The sequence below is a fragment of the Crocodylus siamensis genome, chromosome 1 (genome assembly GCF_052110815.1).
Source record: "Crocodylus siamensis isolate JL-2025a chromosome 1, ASM5211081v1, whole genome shotgun sequence".
NCBI classification, from domain to species: domain Eukaryota; kingdom Metazoa; phylum Chordata; order Crocodylia; family Crocodylidae; genus Crocodylus; species Crocodylus siamensis.
In genome coordinates, this window is record NC_143395.1 from 367,225,295 (window position 1) to 367,241,545 (window position 16,251).

General features: G+C 39.3%; 1 protein-coding gene across 1 annotated transcript in view; it reads right to left on the bottom strand.

The window, feature by feature from the left end:
* KPNA3 (karyopherin subunit alpha 3) overlaps positions 1-16,251 on the bottom strand; it is a 91,636-nt gene that overhangs the window by 10,022 nt on the left and 65,363 nt on the right. The window contains exons 8-16 of the mRNA XM_090026119.1: positions 14,188-14,274; positions 13,637-13,806; positions 13,054-13,098; positions 7,202-7,333; positions 5,014-5,142; positions 2,067-2,171; positions 1,870-1,941; positions 1,605-1,767; positions 485-579 (exon numbers count right to left, since the gene is read on the bottom strand). Coding sequence (XP_089882245.1) covers positions 485-579; positions 1,605-1,767; positions 1,870-1,941; positions 2,067-2,171; positions 5,014-5,142; positions 7,202-7,333; positions 13,054-13,098; positions 13,637-13,806; positions 14,188-14,274 — 998 coding nt within the window. The remainder of the gene's footprint in view (positions 1-484; positions 580-1,604; positions 1,768-1,869; positions 1,942-2,066; positions 2,172-5,013; positions 5,143-7,201; positions 7,334-13,053; positions 13,099-13,636; positions 13,807-14,187; positions 14,275-16,251) is intronic.

Genomic DNA, 16,251 nt, shown 5'->3' on the forward strand with positions numbered 1-16,251 from the left:
AGGAACTAATTAAGAGTGCTGAGCAGGGGTTGCCTGTAAATCTATCTTCCATTAACTGTATTGCACTGCAGTTGGTAAAACTGCTTGTACCCAAACTATTTAAAGTGGAAGAGAGACACCATGGGCTAGAACCGAAAAATCCATTAGGCAAAGAAGGCCTACTTCTCTTGCTCAATATCTGTTCAAGAGTTTTCCTGGTAGATGGAAAGGACAAAAGTGGGGCATAGACAGGTCAAAGAAAAAAAAATCCCAGAACACATAGCAGTAGAAAATTAAGAGACTTCACAAAAAATAATTAAGAAAAGCTATGTAGAAAATACTTGAGAACATATTATTTGGACAACCTATGACTGTTTTAAGTGAGGCTTACTGAAATAACATTTACATGGCAGTTATTAAAAGTAATACAAAGAATATAAAACCATTCACACGAAACTATTTATACATCTATAATCCCATACCAACCATTCTTTAGGGTACTTACATCATCACCAGAGAAATACTGATCTATGATTTCAAACGCTAGTTTGTAAATGTCCTCATTCTCATGTTGTTGCAAGGCTTCAATTTTCTCTAATCCTGGCCACATGAACATAGAAAAAAGAGGTTAAACTGTGTTTAACTGAAGTTAGTTAGTTATTAGCTACATTAAGTTAGCCGCTTATATGTATGAAGGCAATAGTTTCTTAATGCCTAATTATTTTGCAGCGCTTTGGAAACCAGAACAGGCCAAGATGCAGCCTTGTTTATAAATATGAACCAGACTGTTCTATAAAGTATGCATCTTCATCTTGAGGACAAATCTAAGACTGGTGGAATTTACAGGTCTCACCATGCCCAGGGTTTTCACATAAAAGCCTCTTATGAAAAGTAAGGGCTATTGTGCTCCACTCTATATGTAAGTTAGTTAAAGCCCAGCGAAGGAAAAGCTGTGCACTATGTACCCTCTGTCTCAAACAGGCTTTGTACATATGTAGACATACTAAAAAAAGCAGTTTCATTTACGAGTAGAGCAGAGTAAGATAGCAAAACAAGATGGCAAATGTAAATACCTATAGATGTTTAATATGCTGGCTCCTATTTAAAGCAATACATGTGTATATTTGGAAAGATATGTCCTTTAACTTCTAGCAACATAACTTGCCATATTATCCAAAGTGCGGGTATGCCTTTGAACTGGGTCTTGCTAGATCTAAGCCCAACTTCCCATCCTATTTTGTACTATAGGAAACCATAACACTGACACTTATTTCACTGCAAATGACATGCTGAAACCAGGAGTTTACTGCAGGAACCACATGTAGTAGCTGGATAAGAGAAATCCTTTATTAAAACTAAGAATCTGAAAGATACAAACCAATACAGAAAACTACTACTGAAAAGCACTGTCCTGTAAAACATCCTCCAAAGTGAAAGTTCACTAAAGAAGTTATTATGATACACAGATAAAAGCCACAATAACTAAAGTACTTTATTTATGGTCTCTCCTTCTGAAAGTCTCATTCAAATACTGTGCAACTACCAACTGCTGGTGTTATGCTGTATATTTTAATGACCTTGAGTATTATATTGGTTCTTAAACAGGAAGACACAGGAAACCTTACCTCCACATTCTTCTATTATTTCGGCTATTGTGCTAGCTTCATCACCAGCCATTATGAGTATGTTTTTCAGACCATCTAGGACCACCTGTACCACTTGGGAATCTTTTACTGACAGTAAGTTACAGAATGGTGGGATTACGTTCTGCTGCACAAGGTATTCAACCTAAACAGTGAGAAAATGCCTTCAGAATTATACACGCTTCATCTTTACAAATGGCTATGCATACGATACTTCAACAGCAACCTGAAATCCAGCCATACATACCTGATCTTTTCTTCCACTTATTGTCAAATTGCTAATTGCCCAAGCAGCTTCTTTTTGTGTTCCAAAGTCCCCCTGACAGGTAAAATTGATAGCTCATTAAAATTAGCAAGAAAACAGCTGTAAAGCTTATTAAACCTATAGAGTCCCATCTCAGATTTATAAAAGGGTGATGACAGGCTTGCATAAATTTGACTGACCTTAGCCAACTGGTGTATGATCATAGGGATTAGTCCAGCATCTATTACAGCTTGCACTTGTTGCTGGTTTCCTGCTGTGATATTGGAAAGGAACCAAACTGCTTCCTGCAATCACATGAGAGAGAAACCACCTTCCTTTAAAATAACCTAATTCTTTACAGATATCTGAAAAGCACTACATAGAAGCTGCTATGACACAAAACAAAGCCTTTAAAATAAGTCCTGCAATTCTTTACAAGTCTAATTCTATCAAATATTCCTTGCTTTAGAAAAATGTATTCCCTGGAGGGGAAAAGAATTCCTCAGTGAAGTTTGGGGAAAAAAAGGCTCCTGTGATTGTAATTACAACTCTGGGGAAAAGACAGGGGGAGAGGAAGAGAGAAGCCTTCAAATAATACCTCTTGAGTACCAAAAAAGCCTTACTAAGGGCCATCTGCTTGTCTTACCCCATGTGTTAAAGCCTCCAGTTTCTCCCTAGTCAGCTTTCTATGATGCAGTTAAGTACTTTCCACAGAACTCTGCAGCACAGTAAAAGCCAGATATAAGGATCAATGTAAAATTAGATTAATTTTAAACAATTAGGGAAATATTCATTGGCCCAAATGCTCATTTACATTAAGATTTGCTACATATCAGAGATTACATTTGATTAGTGGTATGAAGGGACTTCCACATGAGAAGAGACTAAAAAGGCTGGGCCAATTCAGTTTAGAAAAGAAATGCTTGAGGCAGGGACATAGGCGACATGTAGGGGGGTATATGTGCACCCCCTGGAAGTGCCAGCCACGAAACTGGAAGTGCAGGCTCGGGGCACCAGTCGCCCATGGGCAGGGACATGACAGGAGTTTACAAAATACTAAATGGTAAAGAGAAAGTAAAAAAGAATTTATTATTTACCATCTCTCACATCAAAAGAATTGTTTTAAACTAACAAAAAGGAAGTTCTTTTTCACGTAGCATGTAACTGAAGTGTGGAACTCATTGCCACCAGATGCTGCAGAAGCTGACAGTTTAGCCAGATTCAAAGGGGACTGAACAAGTTCTTGGAGGCAAGGTCCATCAGTAACTAATGAGTATGGGAGTTAGGGGTGCAGCCCCTGAATCAGAACTTCCTAAACCTTCAATGCTGGAGGCTGCAAGTGGAAAAGGAATGGTGGAAAAACCCCTGGTCATACCAAGTTCACTCTCCTTTTCAGCATCCACTCTGCCACTGTGACACAGGATAGTGGGCAAGATGGACCTATGGTCTGACCCAGTAAATGGCAGTTCTTATGTTCACTCGCTTTATGCTCCCTGCCTACTACCAACTAGCATAAATGAGACTATGGCTACGGCTATTTTTGTAATTAATGACACCAGAACTAGAATTCTGGCATCTAAATACCTTGGTACAGCATTCATATCAAAGCTGTCAGGAGCTACATCGTTATACATATTTTTCAATGAGATTCAAGTGAGATTTTAAACTGATTTTGTACATTGTAAGAGATCAACTTGAGATTAAAAGCTATGTGGTAGTCTTCTGCACTTGTGCAAAGAAAGCCTGAGTTTAGTTTCCATTCTCATCCTACCCCAAGGAGAACTGCTGATGCGGTTCATTTAAGACCCTTCACTTAGAAGATAGGCATGACTTGGTGTTCCTTTATAGCAGTCTTTTTGAGGTGGATCAGCAGTATAACTATCATAACCTGAAGGAATTTATATAGTTCTGGGTTAGGAAAAAGGGGATATGTGGAAAAAGACTCCCAAGATAGGATTCAGAAAACTTCTCTGGTCTTCTCTAAATGGCAAAAATTCAAAGAGTCAGTCAAGTCAGTCAAATAATGAATTGTAAAAATGTAATGGTCTTCATTTTAAAAGGGACAGTATATTCTAAGTTTCACCTCTTCAGAATTATCAACTGCTCAGGGTAATCACAGTAATTAAAAATGGAAGCTAGGCACTCACTTAAGTAAAAACAAACAAACAAACAGTTACGGCATTTAAAAAAAAAAAACATGACAACTCCTTTCCAGGTTCAGAAAGGGTAGACAGGAAGAAGTGGCCAAACAACTGCAGCAAAAGGTCAAAAGGAGGTCCACAGCTCCCTGCAACTGGAAAAGGCTATTTCATAGATTTCATAGACATTAGGGCTGGAAGGGACCTCGGGAGATCATCGAGTCCAGCCCCTGCCCAAAGGGCAGGAAGTCAGCTGGGGTCATAGGATCCCAGCAAGATAAGCATCCAATTTACTCTTGAAGGTGTTCAATGTAGGTGCTTGAACCACCTCCGCTGGCAGACTGTTCCAGACCTTGGTGGCTCGGACAGTAAAGAAATTCTTCCTTATGTCCAGCCTGAAACGGTCTTGCAGGAGTTTGTGACCGTCCTATTGGAAGTCAAGGGCAGTCACAATGCAGATGAACTGAACAGGAGACGAACCATGTGTCTTAAAGATATGTAGGCAAGGGAGACCAGAAGCTGCTTCTTCATCCCCCACTTTGGAGTGGAAGGAATCTCAGTGAGCACAAAGAATCCCAGTATAGCTCCATGACAGGAAAAAGGCTCTGACCACTTCCTCCCTCTAGCACTCAAACCTCTCCTGGAGTAGGGAGCCCCCTTATTAATGCACAACTGCGAGAAGATGGAAGTAGTAGTGTAGGCTGTGTCAATCCCAGCTCCTTTCCAAGCACAGGAATCCACCTTCCTCTATGTTATTTTGGCCTCTGGACATACGAGCACCCCTGCTCTTGTCTCAGAACAGTGCATGACCATTCTGAAGGCACGATGATTAATGGAAGGCTGAACAGCTTCAAATTTTACCCTTAACATTAATTTGAAATCAAGCTAATCCTGCTCTCCAGTAGTTGGAGGTTCTGCCTGCCACATACTACAAAAGAATCTTGCTTCATTAATCTAAAAGGCAAAGATGGAAAGAAAGAAAGAAAAGAAACTAAAAGACAGAATATACCTTGTTTATCTTCTCTTTTGGATGCGTCAGGAGATTTGGGAAGTGAGACAGAACATCACAGTTGAGAACAACTTGTGTCTGTTCATCCGTACCAGTTACTATGTTGCCTACTGCTCTCAGGGCTGCTGTCTACATTTGAAGGAAAAAAACCAACGTAATTATTACAGATATTGTCACTACTTGTGCTCATATAAGGACAATTCCAAAAAAAGAGTATCCCTTTATAAAATTTGGTATTTTGTTTTCCTACTATGCTTAGAAATTCACAGAATTTCATAAGCAGAGGTGGAGTTCCTGCACAACCACCCATTCCCAAAGTGAAAGAGCAGGGTCCAGTGTTTTCCTGAATTAAAGCATTCCAATTGAAGTCAAAATGACACGGGTAGAAAGTCAATAAATTACAACAAAAGGAGGAAAGACCACAGTTAATTCACAGGTCATATTTGAGTTGCATGAAACAATGCTATGTTTGGTCCGTATTTCCCTTGGTTGCCACTTCTCAATTCAGGTCTGTACTACAGTAAGAGAAGACTTTTTTTTTTTAAATTTCTACTGAGCAGACTAAAGTTGCTTTCAAAGTGGACTTTAATTTTCTATGCGTTGGTCTGGTAACAACTAAGAGTTGACATGATGTATAAAAAAAAAAATAATAATTTTCATTAAATGAATTTGCTTGACAAATCTCAAGAGTCAAATTTCAAAGTATTACTTAAGTAAACATGACAAATATACAAATACCATAGCAAATAAGTCATTTTGTGCTATTTGCTATGGCTTCAGAGTACTCACTTATAACCTAGCTTCTAGTTTTCCTGTTTTTGAAGCTGGCAAGAATTCATCAGTTTTCTTATCTAAATACCAACTTTAGTAAAAGAGTATGGCACCTGACAATTTATTTTCATACTCAAAAGGTCCCAAAATAATAATTCTGATTTCCTTTAATTAAATATTAGTCTATGTAGCAGTCACCTTTGCCCCTATACACTTGGGACTACAGGCACCAAATAACTGAAGCTAAAGAATTAAAAATCAACAATACCTTCTTATAGTGAAATAATAGATGAAAAATAGCACTTCAGATAACCTGGTTCTGATACACCACATCTTTCAAACCATAATAGATTAGTACATACTTTAGAGATTGTATTATATTTGTCACAGTGAGGAAAATACAAGGTACCATTTTTGTCAATATGTCCCATTTCTAACATGCAACTTCATAATTATATACTTATTTTCCAGATACTTGAAACTCTCTTCTGAAACATAATGAAGATTTTTGTTTGGTTTTTCTCAGTCTGATAATTTGAATAGATTAATTGAAAACAATTAAAGTTTCATCTAACACTGGAATGCTCAAAAAAGAATGAATACAAGCAGGAAGAAAAGTTTGCAAACTAAGGAAAAGCTGAGTCTCAGAATATCACTGGCTTCCTTTTCTGAGGGAAAAGAGCCTGACAGCAAAGGGAGATTATTAAGGAAAAAGGCTAATTTTATTAAAGCTAATTAAGGAAAAAGTTCATTACTGTCATCTTTTAACAAAATAGAAAACATGCAAGAGAGAGAAAGAAACATCAAGCTTGGGAAAAAAGACCCCTAAATTTATACAGTTTATAAAAAAGACTAAATAAAAGTATGAGGATCTAGAACAAAGCTTAATGTTAAGCACATTTTAAATTATGAAGAATAAATGTTATTTATGTTTTTATTATTCTTGACATCACAAAATGTACATCTGACAAGCACTCAAATCAAATATACATTTTAGTAGATACAATTTCATTGCCGTATCATCTTCTTTATGTTATACAAGATAGTATGTGACTGTCTTCCCTGGACAAAAGGGATGTGCTTTCTAGATATTTTAACCAACATGTGTTAAAAACTTAGTTCATGCTAGGAATATTTAACATTTGTTGGCCAATAAGAATTAGCCTTCAGAGGAAGTCTAGGATTGATTCCCACCCACACATTTAAAAAAAAAAAAAAGCAAACTTCTGCACTACAACTAAAATATTTCAAAATAACTATTTCCTAGTCCAGGTGAAGGGCTTGTGGTTTGCTTTTATCTGTAGATAATCTACTTGTAAATTCTAATTTAAATGTTCAGCAAATGTTTGTTTTAGGACCAATGCCATTTGGTAAATAACTTAAAGAAATATTCCAATGCAAAAGAAAACAGACTCACTTGAACTTTAACCTCTTGATGGCTCAGAAGAGGAACTAGAAAAGGTACAACACCTGAATCGATCACCATCTGTATCTGTTCATTACCACCATCTGTTAGGTAGGACAAAGCCCAAACAGTGTCCACGAGAATCTATATATTGAAAAAAACAAAATTCATAAAGTGGCAAGATCACAATTGTATATATTCTAATTAATGATCAATGGTCCACATACCCCTTTGAAAACAGAAGAACATGCAATTTGCTCCAAAGAGCTCAACAATACAAGAGACAATCAGTAAAATGTTAGCAACTGTAATTGTGAAATAGATAATCATTTGCCCCGCTACACAAGTTTCCAAGTTCTTCATGTACCCTTCCTCCCCCGCCCCCCTCCTTTTTTTTGAACTAAAAATACTTTAAGGGTAGTTCCAGAACTGCAGTAATACTATCTTGATCAAATTTCATCAGCACAAGATGAGAAGGGTTGGGCTTGGGCAGCAGGGCTGGCCTACAATTTTTGAGGCCCCCTGCAAGAAATAGTTTTGAGACCCCTGCTCCAAATAAGCTGGCAGCAGGGGTGGCAAGCAGCCAAAGAAGCCAGCAGTGGTGGGGGGGGGGTAGGGAGCAGCCAGACACAGGAGTCCCCTTAGCTGTGGGGGCCCCCTCCAGCAGCAGGTTTCGCAGTATTGGACCAGCCCTATTGGTCTGAGTATTGGACCAGCCCTGTTGGTCTGTATCTTTGTGGATAACCACCAAGAAAAATACAGATGAAAGAAGAGCATGCGATATTGCAGGCAGATAGAGACAGTACTGAACTGTTCCCCTAATACTGCTAAGATTGCTAATATACATGCTCTCCTTTGATTACAAAAGTCGACTTGTAATCTTATTAAGATATACATACATAGTGCTAACAGGAATCTAGTTATATATAACTAGTTATGATTCTTGCCTGATGTTTGGTAGCTGCTATCTGTGTCAAAGTGCAAACTCTGTTGTGAATGCAGAGCTTTGTTGCCTTTTCTGCTATCTTTTGTTTGCATTCTGAAAGAAGCCCACAGGAGGTAAAGGGTGGAATTCTTGCACCTGGCACAGAGCTCAGGGGGCTGTCAAGCTTTGATGATCATCTATTCAAATGGAGACCCCCTGAACAAAGGGACAGCTACAACCCAGTGCAAACTAGCTCTAAGTCTAAAACCAAGAGGGCTGGTGACTCCTAGATAACCTAACAAGGGTGATCCCAGGGTCTCTAGACAAAGGGGCTAGAGATTATAAAGAAAGGATCACATCAAGTATTTGAGAGAGGGAGAAGGGATCAGAAGCAAAAAGCTGACTGCAGGAATGAGGCAGTCAATCATTCAGAGAAGCTATGAGTCGCAGGCTGGAAATTCTGGACTCCAAAGAATCGCTGACTAAAGGCCAAAGAATACTTGAGAAAGGCGAGGCCTCTGATGTAGGTAAACGCATATAAACCTCTGTACTTCTTGTGCTAGGTAAAAGTGAGAGACTGTTTATTTGGAATGGTTACAGAGAGTGCCCATCTGCTTCCATGTCTGTAACTGTAAACCGGGACCACAAATAAGTTCAGAGCCGAAGGAAAAGTATGTGTAAAACTACTGAAGAAATTGCATCACTGACTCATAATATCCTGGTCCCACAAAGGAGTTACAAAGAAAGCAAGCCTGTGCCCATGCTGCAGTGTATGGAGATCATGGAAGTTTAAGAGTGCATTAGACTGAGAGCTGTGGTACTCAGGCACAGCAGTCTGTTGAGTGTCCAGTCTCAGGAGCTTTGTTAAGGTTGTGACATTATCCTGTCTTAGCTTTAAGTGCTGAGGACACCATGCTAATGAGACTCCAATCTAAGACTTTCTGAATTCTAGGTCCAGCACTAGTGTGTCACTTTGTTATAAACTGCCATACATTATATCATGCTGTTCAAAACAGCTGAAACATTCCATTTTAGAGACTACCAGAAAGCACTAGTATGTGAACTGAATCAGGTGTTTTCAATCTAAACCCTGGTCAAATACACATTGGACTCTTCCAGGATTAAAGATGCTTCGTAGCAGGGGGCAAGCCAGAAGCAATCCCCATAATTTAGGTTGATCAACATATTTCATTAACAGATTTTTCAACTAAGCAGCTGTCCTACAGCCATCATTTGCAATAGACCTTTAAAATTTGTCAGAGAAGCTTACAGGGTAGATAGGTATTTTCGGCTTGTCCCATGAAATTCCATTTAGCTTTGGGCAAGTTATCAACTGTAAAGAACACCGCATGCTGTTTGGTGTCTACACCTCAAAAGGGTATAGAAGAATTAGAAAAGATACAAAGAAAGGCAACAAGGAAGATCAGAGGTTAGAAGGGCTTCTATATGAGACTAAAAAGACAGGACTTCTCAGTTTAAACAAGAGACCCTTGAGGAGCAGACATGAAAGTAGTTTCCAAAACAGTAAATGGTACACAAAAAGTAAATAGGGATGTGTTATTTATGATGCAGCTGCACAAAAGGCAAATGCGGTTTGGGGATGCATCAATAAAGGCATTAGGTACAAGACTACTTGGCACTAGTCAGGCCTTATCTAAAATATTGTATAAAGTTTTGGGATCCACATGTTAAAAGGACAGAGAGAAGCTGGAAAAGGTCCAGAGGTGGGCAATAAAGATTATACAACAAAAGCTGTGTTAACCGGCACTTTATTAGCCGGAAAACTCTATTAACCAGCATCCAAGGGATACGGCAAAAGTGAAAGCAGAAGCATTGCTTCTGGGTTTTGCCACCACAAGCAGAATTTTTCTTTGCCACTTCTTCAGCCCACAGCCCAGGGCAAAGCACCCTGCGCAGGGGCCCCCTCCCTGTCCCCTGGCACACTGAAGCCAGGGAGTGCACCAGACAGTACACATTTGATTAACTGGAATATTTGATTAACCAGCATCCCCCATTCCCAGGAGATGCTGGATAACAGAGCTTTTACTGTAAAACACTTGGAAAGCAAGTAATCCAAGGAGAGGCTGAAGGTGCTATGCATTTTTAGTTTGTGGGAAAAGTACTTAAGAGGGGACATGATAGCAGAAAGCATATCTTCTCTGTTGCTGCACAGAGGAGAACACAGACAAATGGCCTGAAGTTTCAGCAAAATAGTAGTTTTTCCTGATATCCAAACTAAACCTGTTAGATCAGTGAGGCAGCAGAATAGACTCGCTAGGGAAGTTATGGACTGTCTCTCAGTGAAAGTGCTCAAGGAGAGGCTGGACAGCCATTGATTATGGAAGATCTAGGCCAGGGGTAGGCAACCTGCAGCACAGGTGCCAGAGTGTGGCATGCAAAGGCATTTTGGTTGGCACATGTGTCTCGGGGCAGATGGCAGGAAAGGGTCCATGGCTGCACAGCCACAACAAAGATTGGGCCCCTCAACTCCCCCGCCATCCACCCTGGCACACCAACATTTTATGAGTCCAAGTTGCGGGTGTTTTTGACACTCTGCCCAAAAATGCTGCCAATCCCTCATCTATGTTCTTTCCATGTTTCTGGTCTTTGTCAGCTGCTGCATGGGGCTGGAGGGAACTTCATTCCCTCTAGCCCCCTCAAATGCTACATGTATCAGAGCTTTTTTGTTTTTTAAAACTTTTCTCAAAACCATTGGGTATTGGCTACAGCCAAGGCTGGGGCTTTTGACTGGGGTGTGCCAATGTTCCTGCTGGAACTTAAGCCTGAAGGGCTAGAGAGTCTTGCCCCTCCAGTCATGGTCAGCCTGGTTGCCATTATTTGGGGTTAGAAGCAATTTTTCTCTAAGCAGTTTTTCTCAGGGTCAGATTGGTACAGGCTGTGGGGTTTTTTCTTCCTCTGTAACAGTGGGTGGGGCATTCTTCCTGCCTTTGTAATAGCAGGACATTGGTCACCCTGCTTTACCTGTGGCACATTAGAGTGTTATGTGTTGCATCCAAGCTGACTGTAGTTCTGCTAAAAGGTTTTTTATTATGTTTTTTATTTAGCATATAATACAGTAATCACAAAGCAAAACGAAAAATATTCACAATTATGTCCAAATTTTGCAACCAGCTGATTGCCTTAGGTGTAGTATTGTGCAGCTCCAATACAGTTCCATTAAACGACAAAGAGAACATTCAGAGGTGATGCGATTCGAAGTCTGAAAAAGGGTGCTGCAATCACAGGTCAGTTCGGTGAACTAGTCCAGCCCCACCAATGTAACAGAAATCCACATCTGCCATGTCCTGTACTGATTCAGTTTAGAGAAAACCAAAGATGTCTAGGGAGATCAAAACCAGCTGGTGTAATGGTGGGAATTGTAATGATATTTCTGTATTAGGGGGGGAATTGAGCCAATCTTGCATCCAGGCATCTTGGAGGTTAAATAAGTCTTGCTCAAGCTGAACCGATGTTCTCCAAGTGGGATGTCTAGATTTAAATCTTGGAATTGGTGGGTTTAAGAGATCCTCATGTATATGCAGTTGCTAAGAGGTTAGATAATGGATTTGTATAGATGGCTTTGATGGGGATGATCCTGCCTCAGGCAGGAGCTGAACTAGATGACCTCTTGAGGTCCCATCCAGCTCTACTTCTCTTTGATTCTATGGATGTCTCAATACTAGAATTGGGGATGTGTGTGGGGGGGAAATCAAACTATTAGATAGTAGGTTTAAAACTAATAAAAGGACCAGGGGACACACCCCACATAATTCTGGACAAACCCTATTCACCTTCCTCCTCAGCATCCACACACTGCCACTGTGAGAGAGAGGATCCTGGGCTAGATGGACCTATGGTCTGAATTAGCAAATGGCATTTCTTATATTCTTCTGTAAAGCCCTTAAATAAAGCCCTCTTACTGCCAGTTAAGCCTGCGCTACAGTGATGAAGGTCTGGTATTCAAATCCTGAAGAGGATGGCTAATAGGGGCTGTTACAGGTGTAAGAACAGGATCGCCCAGATACTTGCATAAAGGCAGGTTAAGTCCCAAAATTTTAGTTGCAGAAAAATCATGACTACCAGGTGGGGAGCCTTATGATGTTTTGGCCCTATAGGGCACTTGAGGAGCAGGAGACCTGGCTAATAGGCCCCCTTCACCCAGAAAGGTGTCTGAACCTGTATCTCTTCCTTCCAAGCAACAAAGCAGAAGCTAGGCTAAAGGGGCCAACCTGCAGTACACATGCCACGAGTGGCCCAGGCAGCTTCTGTGTGGGGCACACAAGATCAGTGAAGGAACAAGCAGTACAGTAGCAGATCGGACAGGAAGCACAAAACAGAGCAGCAGACCAGGCAGGGGAAGGGGATTGGAGTGGCACTTGGGGAGGGTGCAGGACTCATGTGACATGCCTGCCAAAAATGTTGGCCACCACTGGGCTAGACATTACCCAGACCATTTTCCAGTTCTCCTTTCGAAGCACATCCACTGTCGCTAGCCTTGGCATTTTCAAGGAGCCTAGGCCAAGCTGCACAACTGTGGCTAAGCACAAGGCCCCAGAGCCAGGCCCTCTGCAGCACGCTGAGCTGGGACAGATCAGTTCCAGGATGGCACACTGACACCTTGGGCCCCTGCCAGCAGGGCTGCTCTGCCCCAGCAAAACGTGCTGCGGTCCCCGGTGCATGTGTAAATGCTGTACCTGGAAGCAATAAACTCTGATGCGCGCTGCACCAGAGTTTATTCAGGTACATTAATAGTATGTGTAGATGCATCCACTATCATTTTTATTGTGTGCGCTTAAATATACCCAGGTTAACAAAAAAAACAAGCTTATTATGTAAATCCAATTTTCATTTAATCTCTAAGGACTCCCCTTCCCCCCCGCAAAAAAAAATATACACACAAGTGCCTAAAATGTAGGACAACACTTTCATTTTTACTTACATTTATATCTGTATGGTATATGAGAACACACAGTGCTGGCAAAATCTGGAAAAAAAAGTTCACAAAATTTAGTGCCATTTCTCCATTGCAGAAAAAGCCACTACTTAGACAATTACAGTGATCTCCCCAGCTACTTATGAGAGCTGATGTTAAATTACCAATACATTAAGAATAAGCACAGAATTAATAAGTAAGTATCCCCAAATGCTTCATAAATTTCTAAGATTACTAGTTTACTTACATTCTGCTTCACTGAAAGTAATTTCATTTGAATAACTACTTGTATGTACAGAACCATGTTTGTAGTAGTCTCTTGTTTGGTACAAGTCTGAAACTGCTGAGTAAATAACTGCACAGGTAAACACATTCTACAGCTTTGAATTTTTTTGACAACTTTACCGTAATTCAGGTTAAAGATCGGGTAACCAGTATCCACTCTCATATGTAACAATTAAAATGAACAACCAGGCAGTGTCATACACATTTATGAAAGTTTTAGCTTATGTGTCCACATGAAAGATTTGGCCCCTAACCCAAAATTAAGGTATAAAAGTTATCTGTGCCATTATAATTCTTTATTTACCTCCTGAACTGTCTCCATAGGCGGTGGGGGGTCTTTATTCCTGCAGAGATTTACTATGACCCATGTGACGTTCCGAAGGAAGGTGATGGGAATGGAGGGATTGATGAAGGACAGAAGAGGTTTGACAACTCCCAGTGATATGACATAATCTCTACACTGAGGACCATCACCTACAGAAATGAAAATTGTTTAAAAAAAAATTACATTCAAGATGGGAAACCTTGAAATGTATGCAATGATTTAGGTTGGGATACTGAAATTCTATGTTTCCTCATCCGTAATCTGGTACCAAAAGTTGCTGTTAAATAAAATTATAGGAGGCACAAATTTATCCTATTAAAATTTCATATAGCAAGTGAAGCTACTAACTCTTCAAAAATAAGAATAAGAATATAAGTATGTATTCTTGCCATGTGAAATATTATATTAAATTATAGCTTTTAGAGGAAACATAGTCTTATATGGTAATGCCAGTGTTCAAAAGTCAGATTAAAAAATTAAGTGGTCCCTGATTTAATTTCAGTTATTTTACAAATACAGTTAACACTTACCTATAATATTTCCAAGGGCCCAAACAGCTTGCTCACAAACATTCTGATGTGGTGAATGGAGTAGTCTCAAAAAGAGTGGTACTGCATCTATAAAATGAACAGATTGGACTAGCTTTAGTGGGACATGATTGAAATAGTATGTAGTATTTTGGTCTGTTATTAAATATTTATACAGAGTATTAATAATTTAAATTTGTAATAGCGGCTGATAATTAAGATTAAAAAAATATTGATCTGACCACTATACACTTAGATACAATATTGCAGATGTAGATTGTATCTAAAACTCTTAACATGTTTTATTCCAGACCTGAAGAAAATGCCACACTATGTAACCACTAACTTTGCTGCCCCACACAGTCAAAATCTCTCTGCCTTCTACAATACCAGCAATTTCAGTTGATATAAGTATGCATTACAAAGCAAGACAGTCAAGTTCCATCAGAGACCAACTGGCTATTAGTTGGTGATTAATGTTTTCAACAAACTGTGTTGCATTTGAACAGATGACACAGGGATAAAAATAATCCATATCAGTAGTACTTCCCCTAAGTTATCCAGTTTCCCCTCAACCAGCTCATTTCTTGAAAGGAAAGCTTATTTTCATTTGTTCACTATCTTACTTTATCTTATAGACCTGTTAAAGAAACTAAAAATCGACCAATATACTGATGAATAAGACTGTATTTTACCCACTGTATTCTGTAAATCCTAAAATATTCAAGCTAGGGAAATTAAGGTACATTTTTTTACAGAATAATATGCAACAAAATTGTTAAAAAAAAAAAAAGGCACAATTACTATTGGTCATTTAATGAGATAATTGGAGGCCATGAATGAGCAAGATCAACGGAAAAATTGTACACACTTTAGGTGAATTGCAAAAGAATTTGATAAAATTACCTAAAGATTAGTATCACAGCAGTATCCTTCAATAGGTAAGTTAAGAGGGTATTCAGCATATCAGCACTTAAAAGCATTCCTTCCCGAGTGCCTGTGAAATTCAGTATCACTGATCCACAGCTCTCCCACTCTGATGGAATATCCCCTGCATCCCTTTCCTGACAACCAAGACTACATTGTGGAACTTGACTGGAACACAAAGCCAACCTCCAGTACTTGGGGGGCTTAAAGTAAATAGTTCATATTAGATTCCACAACTTTGCCACATTCTGAGAAGGCAATGAAATATTTCATGTTAGCCTTCTCGTGATTAGAAAATTCAAAAAAATGCATCCATAATTATTCTATAAGAGCTAGAGGAAAAATAGCTTACTTTGACAGTACTACATTTTGGAAAAGAAAAATTAGCAGTAGAGGAGAAAACCAAACATGCATAATGTCAAGAGCATCTAGACATCATGTCTTGTTCTTTTTGTAAGAAAAAGAATCACTATACTTTTTCTGCTCAACTTGACAAAGGAATATAGATAGTCTCATGGGGTAATTTGTGTAACGACAATTGTGTGGAAAAACTGTTTAACCTCAAGAGACATGAGAACTGTAGACACGATCTTCAGATTTTGCTGTTTCTCTGCAATTCTGACTTCATTCTGCAAGTTAATGCAATTTAAAAAGTTAACTTTATACATCTAGTACTGGCTGTTCTGAAACTATGTAGCTGCCCTCTTAATTCAGTTTTGCAAAAATCTGTCTTCTAGTTGAACAATAACCTGAACATGTGAGATTCACCATTAAAATGTTAAAATTAAAACATGAAGAGTTTTTCTGTAAAATTCAAAATTAAGGCTGATTCATGATCCACCAAAGTCAATGGGAGAACTTCCACTGATTTCCATGGGTTTTGGATTAGGTACATAATGCAAATAATTGCACAGTAAAATACAGCTGTGCAAAAAGTTTAAAAAAAAAATCAAACTATCAGCAATAAGCTTTCAACATCAACCAGGGGTGCAACCACAAAAGAACTGCAGAAAGGGGAACCCTCACTTCAGTTGAAAGTTTAAAGTATATCCCATTTACTTAATCTGGTACTTGCTTCATATGGGTTTGCTCTTGGACCTCTAAATGGCCAACTACCATACAGCTAGCCTACAGGACAAA